This window comes from Oryza brachyantha, chromosome 5 (genome assembly GCF_000231095.2).
Source record: "Oryza brachyantha chromosome 5, ObraRS2, whole genome shotgun sequence".
Classification (NCBI taxonomy): Eukaryota; Viridiplantae; Streptophyta; class Magnoliopsida; order Poales; family Poaceae; genus Oryza; species Oryza brachyantha.
Window position 1 is genome coordinate 1,003,977 of NC_023167.2, and position 19,355 is coordinate 1,023,331.

The following is a 19,355-nucleotide window of genomic DNA, read 5'->3' on the forward strand; positions in this document are numbered from 1 at the left end:
ACACCGTTTTTAACATGGAATTTAATTTCACCGTTAATTTATTTTATGATGTATTATGTATAAACATTTACAAATTGTCATCATATAAAAAATACTTTTAATTATATCTTTACTACTTTAAAGGTAAAGTTTTGCCCGTCCTCCCACGTAAAAAAAACTCCCAACTCTATCGCACACAAGAAAAACAGAAACACACGCACACAGAAAGAAACAAAAACAAAAATGCTTATTGATCGTTATGTCGTTTGTGATCATATCGATTTGGGTTGTATACTGTCTCGGTTTGGCCCGATAGTAATTGTATTCACCTCCCAACTTACAGGGTATGAGCATGTTATATCAGATCCATAGTAATTGTATTCACCTCCCATGTCCATTAGTGCCATGTCTCCATCATCCAGGGTCTGTAAAACAATGAATCTAAGTTGGAGTATTTTCCTGCTAGCTAGTAATGATGGCCTGCAATATAGATTAAATCATTGACTTCATGGTCTCTCATAATTGACATTTCACATTTCACATTTAGAAGTGTTTCGATCACGCAGTGTCCCAGTAGGACTACTCTACGGCTCTACCACATATTCACATTTAAAAGATTCATTGATGAGAATGGGCATTCAACTGTTTGCTAACTCGGTATAAAGAGGTAGCGTACAAGACACTCATAGACTAACATACTACCTAGTTAGTAATAAGTTACAGATCACGTAAAACACCAGATCAACTTGTACTCTTATAGTTGCTTCGATTACATCATTACCCTCAAGTTTTCTACAAACAGACATAAGGTAGGCATTAAGACCATATGGGACAAAATAAATTGTAGCTGGTGAGGAGAGAGGTAGGTGAACTCTACTGTCTTGAAATTGAACCAAGCCATCCCCATTTTCATTAGCTGGCAGTGTGAGTATAAGAGGTTTGGGTGTCTGAGCGTTGGTGTTGGTGGGTACAAGAGATAAATAAATAATGTGCAGGCATTAACCGAACTCACAAGATTTCGTAAAAGAGTACCCGTTCATTTGGTGCAGCAGGATGCCCATAATGAAGAACATAACTGCACAACAAGCAGAAGTGTTATATCACTAAATAGTTGAACAAACTAAAACATAATAGTGTTTCGTTTCACCTGTTGTTTGATTCTTGATAGCAAAACTCTGCCACTGTAAATATCTGACATGGAAACATAGGACAGATTAATAAATTTAGGGCATATTTAATAATGCCACATTTGGGGCTGCCATTTCCAACTAAAAGAGTCATATATGTTTACATAGTCATTTGTAATGAAATAATTGTAAATACCCTGCGTTGATAATGAATGCTAAAAGAGAGACCCTAGTGACATATACATGTACATGTATAAGAGCAATGTCGACAGCCTCCATACACATAAACATGATGGAGAAATATGCTTTCCAACTCGTATTCCTTCATGCCTGGTCTTGCTAAGCTCATCACCTTGTAAAACGAAAGTAAATAAGACGAACTAACCGTCGATTTTTCATGCACATGAAAATTATATAGGATAAATAGTTCTTTGTTGACATCAAGGCCAGCTAAGAAGAAAATTGGGCAGAAAAAATTAGCTGGTATTGAATTTAAAGAGTGGAGGCTATTGCCATCTGTAATAAATATAAGAAAATAATCGCACCAATGGTATCATGATTAGTGAAAAAATAAATGAAAATAAACTCAACGTCAAATTCTTATGTAAATGAAAATGATATATACCAGAAAAGGAAAAGGTAGATATAATTAGATTGAATTGTACTCATAAGTTATATGAAGCTTATCTGGTAAAGCTGCTGAATGAAACCTGAAAAGAACAATGGTTGGTAAATCAACTGCAAATCATACGAACAGAATATTTGTCCGAACCAACATGCGAAGCAAGGAATACTACCCGCTCAATGGTTCACGCTTGACAGCCACGAGGAAGGTCCAGCCGAGGTCGTTGCTGCCAGGAACCTCCGCTAGCTCCCACATCCATCGCCGGCCTGACCGGATCAGCTAAATTTGCTGCGAAAAGAGTCGCAACAAACTGTTCGTGGGAAAGGCATACCATAAGAAATCCAAATATGTAAACAAATCAACTTAATGAACACCAAGTTCTTCATACGCAAACCTAACTTGCAAAGTACATGGTTAAGAAAAGAACTCAACAATTCTGGGACATCTTTTGCCCTTTTTGGTTGCCTTTCCGTCTCCATTTTGACATCATAGTCTGATACGATTTTGAGAGTGGACAAACTGAGAGGTGGCGATGTTGAATAGTGGATTAGGCAGCCTGTATTAGCTTCTCAGAATAGATAGATAGATACATGTGTATATACACATACACACGCATATACACACACACGCACATATACTCTGTCTTGCTCCAAAATGGATGTCTGAACGGTGAGACAAGGGCTATTGGCCAATCAGGGGCAGACCAGGGCTGTTGGCCAATCAGGGCCAGACCAGGGCTGTTGGCCAATCAGGGCCAATGAGCCCAACAAGAACACGAACTGGGAGGTCCCGCGATGTGCACAAAGGTTTCGCTGCGAAACCTTAATTTTGGAAAGAATATATTCAGGTGCTGCAAACACAAAAAATGCTGCATCGTATTTCGAAATTTCAATTCACTATCGTATATGTGTGTTCTTAAATGTGCTGCTTCGTGGTGTTACCTTCTGTAAACTGGTAAACAGAGAAAACCTAGGGGGTTTCGGCTTTTAAAGAAAAAATCCATAGTTACAAACGAAAAATAATTTATGTACGTGTTCTTACCAAGACATTTCAAAACAACCAGAGTTAATAGAGAGACATTAGAATAGTGCAGGTAGCTACTGGTTCCATATGTACTGAACCTTTACAGAGAGCAGAAAAGGCCAAGAAAACAACTTACCATTTAATCCGATTATTTATCCACTTAAGTAAATGCTATGCTGTTCTTCCATCATCAATTAATTTTATCTCGCTATTGTCTTGCTTAGAATCCCGCTTAGCAGAAGCAGATTTTGTTGTGGACCCCGAAGTCCGAAAGGGTAATGGTCAACTGAGAAGCTATTGCAAAGATCGATGTTCACCTGTGGTGTCGAACAATCAAAAGGGAAAAATTATTACTCCACGAATGTGCACACCAATGCATTGAGATCTAGAGCAGGCAGACATTAAAGAACAGAGCAAATCGGCTAATCTAAGGACAATGTTGCAGTGAAGCCATCGTCCAAATGCCAACTGAAAATGCAAGGAACTTCAAAACATGGCAATAACACGATGGTCATAAAAACAGGAAGCTTCCAAGTACCAACGAACACCTTAAACAACAAAATGTAAGCTAAGACAAAAAGAAACAAATATGACAATCATTAGGACCAAATGATGAAATGATCTTACAATCTATTGGCAGCTATAAACCTGTAATTGGCCAAACACGATGAATCACAAAAGTTTTGCGTCAATACACCAACACAAAAATACACATACGATTGGACAATTTTACAGTGGCATTGGGTATGAACGTGTAAGAACAACTCATGGTTGAACAAAAGTACAGGTGACAGCATGTGGAGGCGGGGAGAGGAAAGGAGAGGCGAGAGCCTTACTGCCTTGCCATTCGTGACGGAGTCCGGGAGGTCGTCGCGGCAGCGGGAGCTGGTGGAGCCGGGGCCGATGCGGCGGGACATGGAGCCGCCCGCGTCGATGCGGCGCGACATGGAGCCCTCGGCGTCGAGGTGCTGGTGGATGGCCATGGCCAGCGCCTGCCGGTGCAGCAGCCCCTCCAAGCGCGGAGAGGCGGACCGGAGGATGCGTACCGCGGCCGGACAGGGCGGGAGCGAGGCGGAGAGGAAGGCGATGCCCGCTAGCTCCCACATCCATCGCCGGCCCGCCTGGAACCGCCGGCCCGGGCCTCGTCGCCGACAGGAACCTTTGCCCGCGATCGCTGTCGTGAGGAAGCTCCGGCCGAGGTCGTCGCCGCCAGGAACCACCGCTACCTCCCAGATCCACTGCCGCTCCGACCGGATCCGCAGCCTCCCCGGCCGGATCCGTCGTCGCTCCGGCATGATACGTCGCTGCCTCGGCCGGATCCGTCGCAGCGCCCGCCTCCCCCGCCCCGGGCTTCATGGCCGGCAGCTGCCGACACCACCTTCGCCGCCCCGGGCTCTGCCGTCAGCAGCCGCCTGCCGCGCCCGCCGTCATTAGGTCCACTGCCGAGGCGCAACGCAGGCAAACAGGGCGAGAGCGAGGCGGCGAAGAAGAGAACCCGAGGAGCGGCGCACGGGGAGCAGAAGCGGTCTCTGGTTGCGATCTACGTGGCGCGCGCTGGGAGCGCACGGCGCGAACCCACCGACCGAGACGTGGCGACGCACACCCCGCCCCCCCGTCCATCCGTCCATCTCCGATCGGACGGCTGACAAAACGTGGCGACGTGGCCAGCAGCAGATCTCCCCCAATCGGCCACCTTTAAAGGATAGTAATAGTAATGTATTTTACTGATATTACTACAAACATCTGCCAGTAAATCAATTTGTATATTATCCATTCCTTTGTAAAATATAATATATTTTTATTTTCGTAAAGCTAATATTTTTAAAAACCAATTCGTTATTAGGCTACATAAATGTCATGCGCGTAGTACATTTGAAAATTTTAATTTATAACTGGGCTAACATATATGCAATGCGTGTAGTATCATTTAGTTCATACTTTAAAAAAGTTTCATATAGCGTTAATTTTATAGTTCGTTGATACAATCTTATAAAAGAATACAAAAGTCAACAAATTGTTCAAGGATGACCAAAATTAAAAACATACTCCACCCATTCCATATTACCCCTCCATTCTTCTTATTTGACATCGTTAACTTTTCAATTTGATCATTTGTCGTATCTTTTTTAAAAATATAATTATTAATTATTTTATTGTTATTTGATTTATTACTACGTGTACTTTAACCTAATTTATAATTTTGCATAGTTGTAAAAGAAAATTAAATAAGATAACTGATTTAAAATAGAACCAAATAGCAACAACATCTAATAAAAAATAATAATAAATAGAGAAAGTATAAGACTTTAAGACTAGCCATACCTAGATTAATATATATGATTTATATTTATATATATGTTCAGACTTACTCAGTACCCATATAAATCTACAAATAGCCAGAAAATTTTATAATATAAAACAATGAAAATGCAATTAAGAGTGGTCCAAATGCAGTTCACGGAAGAAAAGAATTAGGGAAAAATAGAGCGGAGACAACGACCGACGAACAGTTGGGAGGGACAGAGGAGGAAGAGTACCGTGCCGTACCCAAGCAATTAACAGAGGAGCCACAACATGTATCAAGATGCACGAAAATGTTGGACTAATTTATGACGGTTTCTTCCACTCCATACGGACTTAGGAATATAATCTCCCCAGCTAATCCGCATCTATCGACGTGACGTGACAGTAGTATTATACTAGGTGGTTTGGTGATTGTTTGGTTTTTTAGAAAAAATAAAATAATATATTTATAAATAAAAATATTTTGTGAATAAAATTTATATACGTGTCCTTAGCAATCTAAAATAATAACTAAAAAATAAAATATGATAAAAAACCAAAATCAACTCTAATTTAAAATTAAAAATTAAAATTTTGACTATTATACGTGAACAGATGAACCTTATACTCTCGTTAACAACCGTTCGAGTTGACGTTTTGTATATACATGTCGATTTTAAAAATGCCCCACTTATAAATAGTATATTAGGCATAAAATTTTATGGCATTTTTTATAATTCGCCCACTGTATCACCGATGCAATGATCTGCCACGAATTCTTATTTTTCTCTTTTTATCCACCACTAGTCAGGTAAAACAAATAGCAAATCTCATATTGGTGGCATGCAACTATGCATGAAACTTGACGTGAAGTACAAATTTATTATAGTTGAATATATTTGTAAATAGAAAATTCTATCCATATTTCAGTTGATGGAAAATAGATGGGAAGAAGAGGAGCAAAAGTGCCAATTGAAAAGACCCAAATGCCCCAGCGTTTTCTATTGAATGTTGTAACTCGTAACCCCAAATAGCAAATCTCTTCGCACCCTCGTTTCTTTCTTCTCTCCCCGTCCTCTCTTCTTCCCCGTACGCGACGGCGACCGCCGGCCGGCGATCGCCCCCCCCCCCGCCCGCGCTCCTCCCGCCGAGGACGGGCTTCCTTGCGGCGGCCCAGGACGGGCTTCTCCTCCCACCGCCTGCGCTGATCTCCCGCGAGCAGGGGCGCTGTCGTCCTCGGTGAGCATCCATCCAACCACGCGCTCTAGTTTTTTCTCTTCTGGAATCTGCATCATGAACCCTAGATCTGTTCTCTTCTGGATCTGGCTTAATTTGCCTTAATAATAACCTTAATAACAGGTTCTTTTGTTCCCAAAAAGTTTGGGGGTTCCCCCCTGTCCTTTTCCTACTCTCAGTTTTCAGCTTGTTGCTCATGTCAAATCTGAAACCTTAGGCTCTTTTCATTGACAGTTAAACTTTAGGTTCCTTCTGCTCTACTTGGTTCATAATGTGGCTTGATTATCCATTTTTCAAGTAATCCACGTTAAATTTTGTTCTCTAACATGCACAAGTATGCACTTAATTCGTAGAATCATACAATATTTCGGATTCATTTTATTATTTGATGTACGGATGTGGTATATTGAGTGGATATAATAAAAAAGTTCCAGGCTTAAGAAGCGGTGACTTGTATTTGCGTGCTCAACCCATCTTGTAGCACTTATACAGCTTAATGGCAGCTTATGCGGCTTAGTTGCTACTACAAGGTTGTGCATCCATTCCTTATATGTGGCTTTGTAGTTTGTAGAACTTCTCTAGAACACGGTCAAGTTCTAAACTTCTAAAAGATCCACCTTTTCATCCTTGGCATGCGCGCATGTACAGAGGATACAATCCTTTTCAAAGGATTCTACAAACAACACACTGATGTCTAAACTCATCCACAAGAGACCTTTCTGAAGTGATTTCTTTTTCTGGGCTGGGGTGTGGGGTGCGGGGAATGTAGACTGTACAGTGCTCGATTACGGACAGACGGTCCTTCTGTAAAAGGATTAAAGAATATATGGCAGTTCAGTTCAGAAGATATGACAGGAACATATACCTTTACATACCCATCCATTTTGTAACGGTTGTCCATTCAATTGAGATGTGTTGGCTTGCGTTGTTTATCCATTGAGGAAATCAAACTTCCAGTTACCATTCTTTTTTCACTCTTCACCCCCTTATTTGTGTGAGCTCCAAGTGCCTGTTCTGAATGTTGTTTAATAATGAGCATGCATGGTCACTTTAGTGATTACTTGTTTCCTGCACATGGTGGTCTTGGATAGGTATTGTGAAGTGAAAGAATATTTAATGAATAATCTGTATCGTGTAAATTAAATGGAATGCATCTAGCAGTTGAACTGTTTAGTGGTAAGCCAATAAGATGGCACACTATAAAAATGAATTAAACTAGGTGCTAGGCGATTTACGTGTTCGACACAATTGTTTGCTTTAGTAGTCTGCAAGACTTCGTATGGCACATGACTTTCCATTATCTAATAGCCTCCCTGAAATTTGAACTTCCTCATGCATTCTACGCCCTTTCATTTTGCCTATCAGGAGTGCACTAAAAGCTGCACATCCAAGCAGCATACCAGATTGTTTGGTCTTGTAATTCCATGCTACCTTTTTGACTCAGCAATGCCAATGCAAACTGTCGAAAAAACCAATGCTGTGAAAGTTGCTCATTCTGAAGATAATAGTGAAAATACAGATGGATCAGATTCATCAGATGCAGTTGAGTGGGACCCATGGAACCCTCCATATCCTCCTCGTCCTGCTTTTCCACCGACGGCAGACTTTATGACCAAAATGCAACTGATCAAACAGGTACAAAAACTGCGTGCTTATATGATATCCATTTCCATCCCTTTCCTTAGTATTTGACTACCCGTATTCTTTCTTGACTGAGTCCTTTTTTAGCATGTATTTCGAAGACAGGCTGCACTTGCTGCCTCCAGGTCCACAAATATAATTGCCCCAGACCGTACTCCTCAGGTTTTTTATTCTTTTCATTTACTATATTTTATAGATCGTTTTTCTATCTTACCTTTTTTCATATTCACGGGCAACTCTGTTTGCTTACTTTTTTTTACTGGTACATTATTTGAATAATTGGGTAGATTTATCTAATATTCCTTTGTCAAACATGGATGAATTGCTCTAGGTGGTGCTCGGTAATTTTTGCAAAATATCCGGTGAACTAGGGCTCATCCTCAAAAGAGATAGTGTTCGGAGCTTCCTCAGGCTGTATAAGGAAAATGTGGATTGCATGGCTTGGGGTTATATCATCACCCCTCAAACATTAAACTTGATTATTGCACGCAATGCCCTGCGGTGTGCTAAGCTTGTTTTGGAGGGCAAGGCGCCTGCGTTCTGCCAGATGCGTGCCAACCCGAACTGCATGACCAGCTCCGGATACTTCCCCCTCCATCAAGCTGCTGAAAATTTCTCTGTTGACATGATTAAGTTGCTGCTTCGCTATGGCGCATCAGCAAATTTACGCACATCGGGGGAAAAGGTCATCGAGGGCCTCCTCCCTCTCCATGTTGCCATTGAGGACACTTGCATGCACAAGTATCTGGAGGATAATCTATTAACTGACCAAAAGCACAAACAAGTGGATTTTGGCTTCATCTACAAGCTTGTCCATCTGCTTTGTCTACCTGAGATGGTTTGTTTGAAATCCCTTGCTATAATTACTACCTTGCTTACTTAACAATAATTAAGACGTTGAGCTCATACCAAATATCTACATCTTCTTCTATAAGAGGCCGAGGACTAAGTTACATCCAATCTATGTATTCCTTTTGTATCGAGACTTGTTTGTGCCTTTTTTATGGTTCAGCTGGTTTATGTACAGACTCATGATTATGTGCCGTTAAAGGTTATTATTACTAATTTGTTTGTTGATTCATCATTGGTTGATAGATTTTGAAGTCAGCTGATTACACATGCTAGGAGATAAGAAATTAATTCTGTTCTGCATTGATCGCCTTTGCAGAAGATCTTCTTGGCCACGACTAGACTGCTTGCAGACTACACGGATAATCTTCTTGATGAGCTATGGAATTACATTAAGGAGGGAAAGCTTGTCCATGCAGCCATTTTGCTCCTTGCAGCACAACGGAGAATTCGTACATGTGCTTCTTCTAATAGAAACATCAAGCATAACCCGAGTGGGTTTACTATTATCAAGGATCGTATCATGGGATTCATTGTTTCCATAGAAACAGAATGGCCTGGATTAACAAGCGGTAGAAATAGCAAGGCATATAGGCAGCTGGAGGAGAAGCGGATGTTGTTCTGTAATGCATTGGTGCTTAATTCTATGATTTCTGAAGCTGGTGAAGCTCTTGATGAATATATCCAGACTCATTCAGAGGTACACATTTTTGTCAGCTCACAACATGAATGTCCTTTGTTTCATTTACTTCTTTCATTTTTTTAAAAAATATGGCCCTTCACCTATAGACTTGACGTCCAAAGTTAATTTGTTATTCGTACATTTTGCAATGGCTTATTGCGAGTGCAAATTCATGCTTATGCCAAACTGTATCAAAAGTCAATATAAGGGTATTACTTGTTTGAAGGTTATGCATAATTTCATCGGTTGATTCCCGAAGTTTATAAAGTTTGTTTCATCATCATGGCCCCTATAGCGAAATGGATAAAGTGAACACATTTGTTGGCTTTTCTGGACCGATGACATTTCTCTAGCAAGAAAATGAAAACAAAAGTATATCTGATCCATCTGCCTTGTTTTGTTTATTTTGTTTGTATAGCGAAAATGGATAGCAGAAACACTATCTATGTATTGTATCTCAAAACAATGGCATGGATTTCCTCCTTTTTTTCAATTTTTTCTGCATTAACACATCCATATATTATACTAGACCTGTATTTGCTGCACACATTGATGCAAATAATGTACTCTGCAAAATACAGACAATTCACTGATTTGTTGAACATGATGGCTTATTGAATTAAATAACACACAGTTAGTTGTGTAGCTGTTTAGAACTATCGGATGATATTCATCTGTTCATTACTATCATAAAATATTACCAGATGTGATATGTGCTTTGTGTTTTTTTTTTTTTTCACTTTTATCTAAACATTACAAAAAATGATGCAGGTATCTCACAGGGAGATCCTTGAAAGTGTTTCATCAATTCTCAAGGATCATGGTTTCGATTCTGCTGGAAAAGGAATAAACATAGGAGAGCTGAAATGGTTTGACTTGATTCGCTTATGCTTCCATGACAAAATATTTCTTTTATTCACCGATTATATATGTATATATTTTAATTACTTTTGTCCCTGTGCTCTTGAAGCTGCCCCTATGACTGCGAAGAGCCGGATAGTCTGCTAAAGTCCAAGCATGGTGCGTATCTGTTCTCACGGTACAGTATATCAGATATTTTTCCTCAGATTTACTAAAATATTCTCTAATAGTTGTATCGTGTGAAACAGAAAAATATTTCATGACCGAGGCAGGTGGAGAATCTCCTAATCTGAATGTTGAAGCTAAAAATGTAAGTATATGGAAGCCGTGTACTCTATCTTCTGTGGCCTTTTTTTTTTTGCGTTTCATTATTGGTTCTTATTAAGCTGGTATTGCCCTGTTGTTTTTTGGGGGGTATTTGCATGTTGAGATTGTCGGGGGCAAAGGTCTCTATAATCCCAGTTCTTGGAGAGTTTTTTTGGACCAGTGGAGTTAAATATCGCGGACTTGTGGATTTAAAGTCGAAAACACAGATGTTTTTTTTTTGTTACTTTGAAATCTGATTTAGTTGCATGATTTCTGATTTGGTAAACTCTAGTATCTGTGGTTTGTACAATCTGCACCAGTAATTATGCTTATGGAATGGTTGACCTGTCTAATTTAAACAACTTCACAGCGGGTTTATTATGGTTTGTGTCATTGTGCTAGCTAGTAATTTATATGCAGGTTTTTACACCTGGAGAGGCAGGGGGATTTGCTGTATGTGGTTGCAACTGGAATTTGGATTGCAGAGATGAAGTGGGGAAAATAAACGTATTATTTTACAGAGATATTAATTGGATTGATATTTTAGTTTTAATTACCTGTGTTAGATTCTGGCTATGCAATATTTGAACCAAACACCAGCATCGTCAAGTCCTTTTTGAAAATTAATATTTACTTATGACCGTCCAATTCAATTGTGCTGTTTTGGTTTGGTTAGGTCGTAACTGCGTACATAAATTTTGTTACTGACTGTCTGCCAGTAATCGTTTGGCTAACTATCTGGCTGCTTTAGCCTTGCCTGAACTCTCCCATCTGTTTCTGGCATTGCAAGAATTCTCCAGTCTGTTATACCCACTCCCTTCTGATATAATGCTAAAGCTGCCCGGCAGCAAGTCTCCTGCCCAGCCTGCCATGTTGGTGTGTGGTCCTTGCTGGTCAATGTTTAGTGAAAAACTAGCCTTCCCCAGTCAAGTTTTAGGATGTGGTCAGCTGTTCCCAGATGACTGAATGATTACTTTGTCATTAGTAGTTGACAAAACAACAGTGATATGTTTATACTTCCGAGTGTTGTCTTCGTGTTGAAGTTTTTGTTGCATGGTTTCTGAGATCCAGATTCTGATTGACTTGTGAACCAGGCTGTAGGATATAAACCACCAAGTAGATGGGAACTTGAGAAAACAAAGGATATGTTCTTACCATTTTGGAGATCAGTGCTAAGATCTCGCTGTATAGTAAAAGTGTTCCCAAGCTATGCACCCATGAAGGACTATGAGCAATTTATGCCAAAGCTTTCTACAGGCGGTAGTTCTCAAAATAAATTGAAGGATAAAGGGTCTTTTCCAGTTCATGTTGGTTTGTTCGGGAAAAAGTCACAACTAACAAGCATCCATCGATCCAGAAGGTTATTTGGTACTGCTGCATTTACACTACTGAAGATGTTGAAGCGTGCATGAGTTGGAAGGTATGGTAGGTTTTTAGCTCATGTTATTGCATATCAAAGATAGATGGTAGGGGGAATCAACCATTTTCATTGTCGTTTATTTACCGCTGTTCCTTTCCTGTGCAGGTGCCCTCCTGATTCGTGAAGGTATGGTAGGTTTACACTACTGCAGTATTTATATGCCAGGGCCGACGTTGGCTGAACAAATGTTGTGTTCATGTACTTGCATAACCGGTATAACAAATATTGTATGATCGCATGGAATGGGAACGTCCTGCCGTCTATTGTCAACAGATTGGTTTTTTGTTCGATCGATCCTGCTTGGCTTGAGTTAATGCTGGTGTGTTTTTCATCGGCTATTTGTGGATGATAATACGATCAGCGGACCAGGTGAGTCTGACATGATGAAGATAAAAGAATCTTTTCTTCAGCCCTATAGCACATCAACGGTCAAAATTAACTTTGTTCGATCGGACGGCTAAGGCGAACTCTACCTCTTTTTACCCAAAGACGAACTCTATCTCTTTTTACCCAAACTTTCTATAAATTATAGACTTTCTAAATTAAAAATTGATCACCAATTATAGTTTCATATTTTATTTTACATACTTGTTTTATTCGTTAGACAAATATAATAGTTTAAGTCTATTTCATCGAATCAGACGAACAGTCGGGGCAGAGGATCAACGGAGGAGCCAACAAAATGTTGGGAGTAATTTACGCCGGCTTCTTCCCTCCGTATGGACTTGGAATATAGGGGTTGTTTTGATGGGGCTAAATTTTTATCCTCATATCACATCGTATGTTTAGACAATTATTCTAAATATTAAACGTAGATTAATTATAAAACTAATTACAGAAATAAGAGCTAATTCGCGTGACAAATTTTTTAAACCTAATTAATCCACAATTAGCACATGTTTATTGTAGTAGCACATAGGATAATCGTGTATTAATTAGGCTCGATAGATTCGTCTCGTGAATTAGTCTAAGATTATGGATGAGTTTTATTAATAGTCTATATTTAATATTTATAATAAGTGTCTAAACATCCGATGGGACAAGAAACTAAAGGTTAGTCTCTTGTCCCAAACACCCTCATAATCTTTCCAACTAATCAGCATCTATTGATGTGACGGGATAATAATACTATAATGGTGGTGATTGTTTGGTTTTTTTTAAAAATATAATAAAATGATATATTTATAAATAAAGGATATTTTGCGAACAAAATAAACTCCGATGAGAAAATCTCAAAATTAACCAAAATTTAAGATTAAAAATTAAAATTATATATGAACAGACGAGGCTGATACTCTCGTTAACAACCGTTCGAGTTGACGTCCTGTATATCCAATTAATGTACATGGCGATTTTAAAAATACCGCACTTCTGAATAGTATATTAGGCATAAAATTTCATAGCATTTTTTATATTTTACACAGTGAATCACCGGTGCAATGATCTGCCGCGAATTCTTATTTTTTTTCCCTTTGATCCATCACCAGCCAGGTAAAACAAATAGCAAATCTCATACTGGTGGTGTGCAACTTGCATGTCTATGTGAAGTATAAATTTATTATAGTTGAACATGTATGTAAACAGAAAATTCTATCCATACTTTGTTTTGAAGTTGTAAACAAGCTCAGTTGAGATGGAGAAAAGATGGGAAGAAGAGGAGCAAAAGTGCCAATTCTCTAGCACTGTTGAAGGGCTCGAATCACAGTACGTGCAAATATTACATAAATAGGAATTTAAATAAGACAACGAAATCACATATATAAGGGCATTACTACAGTATCACAAAGAAAACATGCCACCTGTTTGAAACTCACAAAATGTACTGCATATCGAAGTTTTATATTTAGATGTAAGGCTCAAGGCCCTGCATCTTATAAAGCAAGTCTGGAATGAAGTCTCGGTGCTAGGGTTTCACCTTTGCATGCAAGTACATACATCTTGGAACAATCTGTCCATCCAACAAAACCCAACTCCAAATATTTTACAGGAACTAACTGGAAACCTTACCACAAGTCTAGATATCTCAACCACTAACAACCAACTAAATGACAAAAAAAAACAGCTATTTTTCAGCTAAGTCCTGCCTTCTGCTCTACAAAAGTCCGATCTCAGGTCTCACCAATTTCCCCTCACTGCATCAACATAGAAACGATACGAAACATCAAGGTTAGAAGAGTTAAAACTAACTTATCTCTGAATTGCCAACAACATCAATCCTAATCTACTATTACCAACTCTGAGGGTGATTGTTTGGCTTACGGCATATTTGTAAACAAAAAATAATTTATGAATAAAACTTTTATATACATGTTCTTAGCAATCTAAAAGCTAAGGTTAAAAAATAAACTTCGATGAAAAAACACCAAAATCAACTCTAAATCTAAAGTTGAAAATTCAATTTTTGATTTATAAGCACAAGCAGAAGCAAAAAATGAGGGTGTCTAGCTCTCCCTATGGTCAATTCAAAAAAAAAAAACAGGTCAAAACTATAACATGAACTACAACTGCATATCAACATGAGTAGAGTTCCCTGCCCGAGGTACTAAATAACATGCAGCCAGCACCTATTAGTCATTTGAGCTAGAAGATCTAAAAAATACAAACAAATTCAGATATCATAATATGTATTATAAATTATAGGAATTGAAGAGAACTATGTTGAGTCCAACTAAAGAAAGTTTGGTACTTACAAGTTAATTGGATTCTTTCCATGGAAGTACAAGAAACAAACTGGGCTTAACTCCAGCATGTTGGCATCATCATCCATTGCTGTCAACAGCTTCACGCATAAAGAGTTGTCTGCTGCCTTATAAAGCCCACTCAACTCAGCATTGAAGATCACATCCAATGTTCTATCAACCTTGTCCAACGGAACCCTTAACAAGGTGAGAAAGCAACATCCATCGACCTCATCAATTGACATGTCAAACTTCCCAGGAAACCCCTCCAACTTCTCTAACTCCCCTTTTACTAACACTGCTGTCTTGTGATCTCCTATAAGAACAGCTGCGTATGGTGGGTTTAGCGACAATATGATGTTCGCAACTGCATCTATTCTGCTTTCTTGACAGTTTTTGACGATGGCCTTGTACATGCGGTGGAGAGTGATGGTACCCACTGGCTGTGCCTTGTCTGTAACAATAGATGGAAAAGTTAGTTACAATATAGAAAAATGAGAATAACTGGTACAATATAATAAACAAAGGGAGGCAGGCAGACACGTACTAATGTATTCCTTCCTAAACCTCATTCTCTCTTGGTGAGCTCGAAACTGTGGCTTCTGTAGCAGGTAGTCTGTCCATTCAGCTTTTATCTCCTCAAAGGTTGGTGAGGTACGATTATCCATCAGCTTAAGCAGGCTATCAACTAAATGAAGATTCTCCCTTGGTTCCCATCTGCAATGAAAGCGTGAGAAGTAGCTCTTCATGCATCTAATCGCTTCGCAAATTTCCTGGTGGGTGGAATTTGGCTTGATGGGGTATTTCTCGCACATGGTGTCATCAACAAATTTGCTATCCGTCTTCACATGAAAGAAGCGGACATCCTTGAGATCAATCGCCCGTCTGAGCAACACATACATTGCCCATAACTCAGCGTGTGGCGCCGAGTCACAAGGTACTCCTAAATGAACTGTGCAATCCACAATCTCATTGGACCCGGCCGTTATGATCGCGCATAGATTTCCTTTCCCATTCTTGTATCCAGCATCACACTGACCCTTGTAAACGGTCTCACCATCGATTGAAAGGGTTATACAGTCATCATGTACTAAGCACTCCAAATTTCCAAATGAATCTGTCCAATTCTCACATATTAGCACCCTATTGATCCTCAAAAACTCTATCAAGTAACACCACTTGTTTCTAGCAAGTCCAGTAAGCACTTTCATCAAAGACAGGCTTGATAAGTAAACAGGAGGCTTCTTAAAATTAGCACAGAGTGTGCTATCTAGTGCTCTGGTATTAGGGCTATCGATGGGGTCCTCGGTGACTAGACAGCTGGCCACTAAGACCGGGCGAACCAATGTATAGTACAAATCCTTCATTTCTTCAAGATGAAGGTTTTGGTGAAGAGAGATTTTGTCCTCATCAAACTGATTTTGCAACTCCAGTGGGGTACGATAGCTGATAGGGAACTCAGATAAGCTCACTGGCTCATTAGTCCGGTAGCAGCAGAGAGTTGAGGGAGGACGTGCGGGTGGCGGTAATGTACTCATGAGACGCTGCAAAGAGGAGAGATGGAAAAGCATATGAATTAACCTGAAACGCCGCTCTTAACTACTGGCTGCAAGTGCAAATTGGACTTACCGCACGCAGAATCCCGGAGGCGGGCGAGGAGGAGGACGATGCTGCGAAGGGTCGGCAGCGCCAGCGCGGGTTGACAGTCGGAAGACGGTGGCAGCCGGCGGATTGACGCGCATGCGCATGAGGCGGGCATGGCGCGGGGCGGATGAGTGCGGGCGTCGCCGCCTGATCTGTGGAGCGGCTCGCGTGGCGAAGAGGGGAGGGCGCTGCAGCTGGAGCTGGTGGTGGTGGATCCGGACGACGCGGGGGGCGTGGGGCTACAGACCGGAGCGCCGGATGCTCCGCCGGCATCAGCATGCCGCCGGACGGCCAGGGGAAGCCCCCCATCAACTTCGCCCGACGCATCGTCGGCGACGGCGAGCGGCGGACGGCCTCTCTCTCTCTCGGCGGCGGCAGCCGTAGTAGTGAGAGGAAGGGACGAGAGTAAACTTTCCTGGGGACGAATGCGTGTGTGTCTAGCCCCCTCTCTCCGCCCGGTGTTTCTCTCTGTTCTGCGCTGGTTCGGCTCAACAACGGAGCAAACACACCTACACCGAGACTTTTCTTGTTAATTACTAACTGTATAATTCTCTCTCTTATATTTCCAGTTATTTTTGAGTTTCTCTGAGTTAAACCATTTATAGCTATTCAAGAAATATTTCAAAAAAATACACTTTTATTACATATATCATTTTTTATAATTAAGAGATGTCTCAAAATACGGTACTTAGGTATGGAGTACCTAGCTTACTGGCCTCATCTCAACTTCCCCTTGTCTCCTGCGCTCTCTCTCTCTTTCTCTTGATAAAAAAACACGGTTCTTTGTGTCCCATCTGTCCTCTCTCCCTGTACTAATCTGTACCACTGGCACACCTCAATGTGCACAGGTAACACAGCCACACCAATCTCAAACACAAGCCAACGGCATAGATTGTTGATGCATGTGAACGTACGAGCATATTTGCATTTCCACATATATATATATATACATATATATACACATTGTTTCTTCTTTTTCTCCTCTTCTCTCCACCACCTAATAAGTACACATCTAATGTGTCGATCCTTATATATACACCCTGTCTACGACAACTTATTGTGCTGATGCTTATAGTTGCTCCATTAATTATTAACTGCACGTGCATGTCCACCTGGCAGTTAGAACCGTACTCCTACGATTCTATTTCCACAAATTATACCTTTTCAAAATATACTTTTAGATAATGGGTATCGTGGCCATTCCTTCAGAAGGAGTATTACTGGTTGGAATGGATTGTCCTGAATTTTGATACGGCACGCACACTGTAAATTAAGTGGCTGTTTGGATCCAGAGACTTTTTTTAGTCCCTTGTCACATCGGATGTTTGGACGTTAATTAGGAGTATTAAATATAGTCTGGTAACAAAATTAATTGCATAAATAAATGCTATTTCATTAGACAAAATTTTTAAGCCTAATTAAGCCATGATTAGCAAATGTTTACTGTAGCATCATATTCGCTAATCATGGATTAATTAGGCTCAATAGATTCGTCCCGCAAAATAATGCAGAGTACGAAGTGAGTTTTATTAATAGTATATAGTCTATATTTAATACTTTTAATTAGCGTCCAAACATTCGATGTGACAGGGACTAAAAAAAAGTCACTGGGATCCAAACAGTCTAAGTTTTCCTATGTATGTATTGGATCTTCTAACAATTGTCAAATTTTGTAACTGTGAATCCTGAATCACTCGCCCGCCACCAGCGAGCCACGGAGGCCACTCGCCTGCCACGGGGGCAGGTCTGGCGTGGCAGCATCATTTGGCCACGCCAATTAGACTTGTGTGACCAAAAAGTTCAGTTTTAAAATTTTTTTCCCGGTGGTTTATTAATAAAATTACTTCATAAAAATGTTTATTTAATAAAAAATTTCCCTTATCTAGATATGTAATATAGTTTGAAGCTACATATCAAATCCCACCGTTGCTCATTCTAGCTTGTGTAGCCAATAATTGACTTCTAGGGTTTCCTACGAACCGGTTCTTAATTGCCAGAAGCAAAATGACTATTCTCACTCCACAGATTGAATGAAGCTCTTGGAGACCAAAACTACCTAAAGAAGGAGCATGAGTCCGTTTAGTGTGAGATGAGAATGAATGGCTCTCTCTGGATTCCAAGGCTGAATCCCCTTGGCGCCGCCACCACCGTAACTATTCCCTTGTTCGGATCCCTTCATCATGGCCATCCACATCCTGCATGCAGTATATTTGTTACTGGAGCCGCTGCCTCCTCCCCATATCTTACTACTCCCCTGCGTGTTGGATCCGTCGACGACAATTTTCTGGTTATATATTTAGATAAATTACACGACCAAATAGATAGCTAAATTTGGCTTTTTTGGGGGGATGAATGTAATAGTTAATAATTGAAAGATAGATAATCTCTTTCTCGGTATGCCTATGTCTAATCTTTGTATCTAATAATTTACCTAGACTTTTAGCTCGGAAAATATTATCACTGCCTTATAATATATATGTTTCATATACAGTATAGCTAAATACCTTTTTTTTAATTATCATGTGTTTTTGTTTACATTATATTATATATTACCTATAAATATATAGGTAATACATTTACCTATGTATTTGTACCTATATATTTATAGGTAAATATATATATTGTTGCCTCCTTGCATTCTTGTCCAGTACGTCTGTGTTAGGCAGTACGGGATGGGTTATATATATCGTTGTCCACTGCGTGCGAACTTCACCACTAACAACTCGAGTCACATTACAGCACGCAATCGATGTCCGATATATATATGATTAAGAGGCCACGGTTAATTAACCAATTAGTAGAACAAATATTAAATAATAATCTATTTTCCTACCAATCAAATGTATTTATCGTTTAGGATAATATTTAGCTAAACATTTAAAATTTTCAATAGCCAAATCTTTTGTTAGAATAAATTTATAAAATAAAATAATTTATGATATTATGATAATAAATTTTCTATGTATATCATTTGTTTTGTATTTAACCTAAACATTTAAAA

The 19,355-nt window shown here is 39.8% G+C and overlaps 3 protein-coding genes across 15 annotated transcripts; 1 reads left to right on the top strand and 2 right to left on the bottom strand.

The window, feature by feature from the left end:
- Nucleotides 1-96: 96 nt before the first annotated feature.
- On the bottom strand, nt 97-4,286 carry LOC121054438. Of its 11 annotated transcripts, none has more exons than XM_040524010.1 (7): nt 3,591-4,286; nt 2,891-3,071; nt 1,904-2,019; nt 1,772-1,816; nt 1,127-1,170; nt 1,012-1,054; nt 97-459 (listed from the first exon to the last, which is right to left on the bottom strand). In XM_040524010.1, exons 3-7 carry the CDS (start codon nt 1,984-1,986, stop codon nt 252-254), a joined length of 423 nt encoding a protein of 140 aa, XP_040379944.1. In that variant the 5' UTR covers nt 1,987-2,019; nt 2,891-3,071; nt 3,591-4,286; the 3' UTR covers nt 97-251. The 11 variants fall into 11 exon arrangements, 7 of the variants coding, with proteins under 7 accessions (XP_040379944.1, XP_040379946.1, XP_040379947.1 ...); XM_040524012.1 differs by having other exon boundaries at nt 100-459; nt 992-1,054; XM_040524013.1 differs by having other exon boundaries at nt 103-404; nt 992-1,054.
- Nucleotides 4,287-6,171: 1,885 nt separating this feature from the next.
- On the top strand, nt 6,172-12,302 carry LOC121054437. 3 transcript variants are annotated; one of them, XM_040523987.1, is made up of 10 exons: nt 6,172-6,276; nt 7,718-7,908; nt 8,002-8,076; nt 8,246-8,752; nt 9,083-9,463; nt 10,217-10,314; nt 10,416-10,465; nt 10,555-10,616; nt 11,707-12,037; nt 12,138-12,302. In XM_040523987.1, exons 2-9 carry the CDS (start codon nt 7,720-7,722, stop codon nt 12,022-12,024), a joined length of 1,680 nt encoding a protein of 559 aa, XP_040379921.1. In that variant the 5' UTR covers nt 6,172-6,276; nt 7,718-7,719; the 3' UTR covers nt 12,025-12,037; nt 12,138-12,302. The 3 variants fall into 3 exon arrangements, with proteins under 3 accessions (XP_040379921.1, XP_040379920.1, XP_040379922.1); XM_040523986.1 differs by having other exon boundaries at nt 6,173-6,276; nt 11,707-12,032; XM_040523988.1 differs by having other exon boundaries at nt 6,186-6,276; nt 7,793-7,908; nt 11,707-12,032.
- Nucleotides 12,303-13,804: 1,502 nt separating this feature from the next.
- Nucleotides 13,805-16,469, bottom strand: LOC121054405. The gene is made up of 4 exons (XM_040523892.1): nt 16,292-16,469; nt 15,258-16,181; nt 14,723-15,164; nt 13,805-14,164 (listed from the first exon to the last, which is right to left on the bottom strand). Exons 1-4 carry the CDS (start codon nt 16,467-16,469, stop codon nt 14,125-14,127), a joined length of 1,584 nt encoding a protein of 527 aa, XP_040379826.1. The 3' UTR covers nt 13,805-14,124.
- Nucleotides 16,470-19,355: the final 2,886 nt, after the last annotated feature.